The following is a 6,501-nucleotide window of genomic DNA, read 5'->3' as shown; positions in this document are numbered from 1 at the left end:
CCTTTCATGAACCCATGCTGGCTGGGCCTCAAGTCCTCCCCTCTGCCTGGACCACAATTTCAAAATTACTACACTCTAAAACAAGCAGATGATTTTAGACATGCTGCAGAGCTAACTTTCTCTCATTTATCTGTTTTCCCTGGATTAAATTATGATTTGTCTTAAAACCAGATGTAGACCTATAAATGATATTTCAGTTCTATTACATCCATTAATGCTCCATTAAAGGGATTAGGAAGAGCATTTTCTGCCTTCATGCCCAATACTCACAGCCACATAATCTGATGAGCACCTCCAGTGTTGTTCAATTTTCATATCATTAAAGGTTAGAGTCACACGTCGGCCTTCTTCCACCGTGATCCTCCATTCACATACTCGATTATGTGGGTACAGGTTGGGATAGTTGGGTGAAGTAAATGTTCCAACAGGGGCAGTAAAATCCCCACCACATTCTGAAACACCCAAACATTGTGACACTTCTTAGAGTAAAGCATTGCTTATAGAGTTAAAGCAAAAAAAACACATTAATAATGCCAGAAAAAGAGATCCTGAGAGGCTGATTTGGTATGCCTATCCTGTCCATATGTTCGTCTAAACATCTAAGTTCCTGCCAGTCTTTATCACTCAGCCATAGTTGAATATTAATTGACCATAGCAGCTCCTTTTAGTCCAATTATTAGAATTCCCTTCTCTGAAGGGCTCATACCAGACTTCAGAAGCCTGAATGACCCACAGGCTTTGATGTCAAGAGATAGAAGCCTCTCACTGTGGCAGGACTGAGACATTTCTGCCTTTCAGATGACTGGGCAGAGCTACACAGAATGAGCAGGGTCTTAGAGCGGGTAATGTTGTAGGATGTGCTTTTTCCTCTGCTGGTTAACAGAGGTAGAGAAAAAGTTTTCAGGGATTTTAAGCAACACTTTTTCAGTACAGTTATTTTGTGTTTTTTTCTGTCTTTGTTATGAACATCAAATTGTGCTCTGAGGAAAGAACACTAAAGGTCTTGGGTATAGAGTGCATTTTTCTTCTGAGACTAATGATATAAATTTACCATCTTAAACTTGGTTTCCTTTTAAAATACAGAGATATAGCTTAATGGAGAACAGTGGGAGATCTATTTCCTTTACTCACCCCCACAGACTCCTGCTGATTAGTCTACTCTGTGTATCCACCTGCATTAAACTTTTGCTAATAGAGTTTCTCTTCTATGGTTGCATAACAGGGTCCTGGGAGTGGAAAAACATTCTTCAGAGTTTTAAGAGCAAATACAGACCATTCCAAGAATAAGTGATCTACAACTTATATTGTATTAGTGCAATTGTGGTCTGCGATATATGTTGCTTCTATGAAAGTAACTTGCAACCTTACAAATCCAACCTTCAGTACTGGAATCAAAGCGCAGTCTGAATCCTCGGGCATTGACTGATCCATCAGTGACAAACTTGACATAAGCAAAACTGTCAGAGGTGTCCACAGCATCAGGGAGAGTATTACCACAGTACCTGCCCAACAAATTTCCTGCAAAGATCAAATAAAGAAAGACAATTTTATATCAATATATTATTTATATTTATATTGAAGGATCACTTTCCAATTTAACTGGACAGGCAGGAGTATACTAAAAAAATCAAGTTGTTACTGGGAAGTAGAAGGGTTTTGTTTGCCTTACTTTGTTTTAGCTGGCAAGGCAGACAGAAGCAAATACTGTACATTGAAAAGGCTCACTTTGTAACCCAAAGGGAAATGCTTTCAGGAACCTCTGGTGAGGTTTCATAGTAGTAGTAGGGAAGGGAAGACAAACATTGAAATAATTCTCAGACCAGAAGCGTTGTATTCTCGGATCTCCACAAAGTCATTTGTGCACTCGGAGGAGTTTTGAATATCTAGGCCTTCCAGTCTGATGGTAAGATAGTGGCCCCTGGGACCCTGCAGAAACCATTCACACAGCAGGTTGTCTTGGTAATGAAGCTCAGGATACCCCACACTTTCAATGACGCCTGTTTGTGCTATCATTGTCCCACCACAGGGAGCTGCAAGAGGAAGAACATTGCTTGGTTGACTGAAGGTCCTCAGAGAGTTGACCTTTCTCCAAAACAAGACTTAAAGCTAAGACACAACTGACTTGTTCTTTAACTGTGGTAAGAGAACAGGAGTTGCCTTCCAGTTAAAAATCTTTCATGTTCTCCTTCTAATTCAACGAGTCCTAATTTGTTGCGGGTTGTGGTTTTTTTCCACACACCCCCTTTCACTGCAAGAATCGCTTCCTCTCTGTTATATTTCTTACTAATTTGAATAAACTCACGAAGTTCAAGGTCTAGATCTAATCTCTACCCATGTCCATATTTACCAGAAAATCTTGGAAAGCTATACCAGATAATTATACAGAAATTTAGTTTGCTAAATGTGGATCTAAATTTTTTATGGCTAACAAAAGTTGACTGCTGGTTTGGACCTAGAGCTATGGTTCAGATTCCTCTTCTCTTTCCTGCAGTCCCTTCCTGTTCACATGCCACTGCTTGTGATGCCTTGGTAAGGGATCACTGCACAATTCAGGAAACAGCTACTTATTTTTTATTTTCTCTGTCTGAAAACTCATTTCTCTGTGGTACCTGCAAGCATAAGTTCATAATACTAAGGCTTACAGCAAATAATATTCCTGGGTGGAATTTATTGGATTTTACAGTGTATTCTGTCTGTCTGCTAGTTACAATCTTTTCGTGGCAATAACAGTTCTGCTCATACTGTCTGCTCTTTTGAATGATTAGTACTTTGTTCCAGGATGACTGGCATACAGCTGAGATACTGCAAATCTGTTATGGATAAATATAAATCGTGGCTTTGTACACCAAGAAAGTTTTCTTGCAAGTTGCTTCAGTTTTCACATTCAGAAATATAGTAGCACACTATATTGGCTTAAGTGTTTGAGATCTAACACAATCAGAAAAATTTGGTGTAAAGCAATATAGTCCACTACTTTGCCTTTGAGAAATTAACAGTCCTAGACTTTCCTATATTAGTGCTAACATATAACCACTATTCTTTGAATATTAACATTATCCAAACCAGAAAAGTAGCATATTTCTGCATCTGATCAAAGACTATTTTTAACTTTATTTTAAAACTTTGCTAGTGCTTTCTAATGCTGTTTTTGCACCTTGAGAGCAAATAATTTAAAAGTATTTCTTTTCCCAGCTGACAAATAATGGCTCTTACTGTTCGTTCCTTTTTCAGTCCATTGTTGTGCTGCCCCTGTTTGTCTAGCAGCATTGTTATTATAGGTTGGTTTACATTTACATAAAGAAGTTCCTAGTTTGGTCTTCTCCTGACAGCTTTCAGCTGTTCTTTGCATTCCCCTTCAGGATCCTGCTCATGAAAATGACACTAATTTTGCATGCTGAAAATCAAATAATGTTACATGACTTTATCCATGTAGACCTTTTTTTCTACTGCCCCTTTAATAATTGCCTTTTACAAGAAGTTATCCAGTCTTTGTTTCCACTGCTGCAGATCTATGAGCACTTTCCTATTCGTATTTCCATAATTTTCACCTCTTGCTAGGTGCAGAACATGCTGATGTTAACCTGTATGATGATTCTGATGCTTTAGCTCTAACACTGATTGAGAGAGGCATGTATCTGTCAGTCCACCTCATAGGCATGATTTAAGCCCTATTACAAAAGCCTGACACTTGAGACCAAAATCTTCTCTAAAATCAGAGAAATTGATAAATGCAAGCATTACCAATGGAGTATTTAGCATTGAATCCCACGTGCGTGGCACTGCTGTCAGACCTGAACCGCAGGTACAGGACAGCTCCTGAGGATCTGTGTGAGCCTGGCATCAAACCTCCACACAGCTTGGCAATGATGGGGGCAGTGGAATCAGCGCCATTGCGTAGCTCTAGGTAACTGGAAGTGCAGCTAGAAGAGGAGAGAATTTTCCGTTCAATATATAGCAGTAATGGTTTGAAATCATTTCAGTATGTGCACAAAGCCATGAAGCTGTAGTGAATTAAATCAGTTTCCATGTGGTGTGACCAGGACAGAATTAACAAGTTCATTATCAATGATAGTTATGTAATATTTTGAATCAAAAGAAGTGCTAGAATCATTAAGAAAGATTCATCCCAAGCCCAGTCTATGATCAGATCAGATCTTGCAGAAGTCCTGGCGGGGGGTGTGAACAGCACTGATAAAGTAGTTGTGACCATCTTTAACATCTTTTTTTTGGCAGCATTCAGATTCAGCAGATATTCCCTACTAAGTCTCACTGATGACTGTTGAATTAAGGAACAGATATAAGACAGATAAAGGGAATAAAAATTTGAATCTGGGGGTTTACTTAGGTAGGCATAGAAAGACCCAAAATATCTTAACTAACAGCTTTGCCTTCAGAATGGTGCAGTGTCCTGGGAAGCCAGAGAGAAAGAACAATTTTGGGATTCTCCATCCTGCACCATTTTTTCTGGACATGGTGAGGCTCACCTTTGCCATATAGTGGACCAACCCCAAATCAATGAAGTTACATCAGCTGGAAACTAGGCCTTGTTTTATGCTTCAGGCAGGGGTGCAAAACATGTAGACCCATTGCAAATCAGCAGACAGGCCACGGAAGAGAGAGACAAATTGTTGTGGTGGTAATCCATTGGATTTAAAAGCACCTGGGAGTCAAAACAGCTGAAAATCTGAATATGAAAGGACTAGAGGGCACAAATTTTACAGAAAGCACCTTTCTACCATGGATGCTTCCTCTCTGTCTCTTATATTCGTTTCTGTCATGCCCTGCCAATTCCTAGCAATGTATACCAGTGGCCTGATAGCTTCAGTGATATCTCTCAAAAATTCCTAGCGCCTTTGATTGTAAATCTGGAAATACGTTCTGGAAGGAATTAGAGAAAGTAACAGGGAAAGAAGAATCAGAATGGAGTCTCTGAAGAAACACAGGTATAATAATGTGAATGTATACTTTGGTGAAGGTCCAATGTAAAACTGATCTTCAAATTGCAGCTCTACTGCATGTCCATTAGGAGCAGTTATCGTCCAGACACAGTCAGCATGCGGGGGATAATTGCTCGGATAGTTGGGGGAAGACGTATATCCACTGGGGTTGAAATCATTGATATAAATATTCCCTCCACAAGCTGGGAAAGAAAAGATCACCAATAAAAACCAACATGTTAAGGAAATGGGTGAGGCATTAAAAATATGAGTTATCACTATATTACAACACACTTTCCTTTCAGTGTCATATAGTTACACCAAAACAAAATGCATTTTACTGCTTACTGTTGGAAAACATTTTAATGCAGTAGAATCCTATGTTCCTGTGCTCCTGCTTACCTAGCCCTCCTCATTTCCAAACGTTCAGGGCCCTGAATTAAATTACCATTAATTCTTCCTTGGATTGCTTCTAAACCAAGCAGGAAACATATTTCTTACCTTGTTCCTACCCCAATTCCCAAGAGCTAGAAAGCCTACAAGTCAGACCCATCAGCGCTTCTGTGAATCATTCCCCACTTCTGCTTTCCAAAAATTGAAACGTCTGCTTGAGACAATAATGTATGTGTGAGGCATGCCAGTCAGAGGAAACATAAGGATTTGTTAAGGTCCTTTATCCTAGAAAAATACATTTATTTCGACCAGAACCTTTCTGTCAAAAAACCCCACCATGTTCTAGCAATACTGGTTTAATATAGGGTTTTAGTTAAGTTTTCTAAATCGAAGTAGTAGAAATAGTATTGTACAGCTTCACGCATTCACCTCATGAATCCCCTACAGTAATGCTAAGAATGATTCTTTGCAGCAACAGGGAAAAGTAGGCCAAAAAAAAAAGCACTTAAAAATTTAAGTAGATTGACAGGTTGCCTTAGTTGTGTTTAGTTACACTGTTCAACAGGAGGTCTCCTGGTGTCCCAAGTGGCATGTGTCATGAATACAGTGGAATAACTGCAAATGCCAAGTCCCTGATTTACCCCTGGGACCTCAGTCTCCATTTTTTTCAGTCTTTCAAAAAATATTAGCTCTGGCAGGGACTGTTATTTTCTCATCTGAGACTAAAACTTGTGAGAAACTTTACCACCTTTCTAGACACTAGCCTAAATCATTCCTGACATCATTTAGCACTTGCACTTGAACTATATGTTCAAAATAATGTTCTTGTTTCCAGCTTTTTTTCCTTTCCTGTATGAATTTTGAACATCTCTTCCTAACTATAGATGCTATTTCCCTGCTAAAGGGTTCCCCATAAGTTTGGTTTTTTTTTTTTTTTACTTTAATAGTGTTACCTGGAGCTGGCTCTTTTTATGAAGGAAAAATTTGAGAGTAGGATTGGAAGTCATGCACTAAAGAAGGAAACAGGACATTGTTGCAGACATCTGATTTTACCAGGGTTGGGGCTTATAACAATAACCTCTTTTAAGAGGGCAAACTTCAAGTTATATCTATTGAGTTGCAGAATTTATTTCCTAGGCTTACCTAGACTCTTAGCCTCGTATTTCAGTTT

General features: G+C 39.0%; 1 protein-coding gene across 1 annotated transcript in view; it reads right to left on the bottom strand.

Moving 5' to 3' along the window:
• Positions 1 to 270: 270 nt before the first annotated feature.
• The window catches only part of CUBN (cubilin (intrinsic factor-cobalamin receptor)), a gene marked incomplete at its 3' end in the record, with an annotated part of 102,504 nt that continues 96,273 nt past the window's right edge, over positions 271 to 6,501 (bottom strand). Inside the window, 6 exon segments of the mRNA XM_010289857.1 lie at positions 271 to 452; positions 1,378 to 1,518; positions 1,821 to 2,030; positions 3,742 to 3,920; positions 4,966 to 5,140; positions 6,474 to 6,501. The exon segment at positions 6,474 to 6,501 is cut by the window's right edge and continues 30 nt beyond it. Of these exon segments, the coding sequence (XP_010288159.1) occupies positions 271 to 452; positions 1,378 to 1,518; positions 1,821 to 2,030; positions 3,742 to 3,920; positions 4,966 to 5,140; positions 6,474 to 6,501 (915 nt within the window).

Source organism: Phaethon lepturus, unplaced genomic scaffold, assembly GCF_000687285.1.
Source record: "Phaethon lepturus isolate BGI_N335 unplaced genomic scaffold, ASM68728v1 scaffold3436, whole genome shotgun sequence".
NCBI classification, from domain to species: Eukaryota; Metazoa; Chordata; class Aves; order Phaethontiformes; family Phaethontidae; genus Phaethon; species Phaethon lepturus.
Note: the sequence above shows the minus strand (reverse complement) of the source record. Positions and strands in the feature narration are given on the sequence as shown.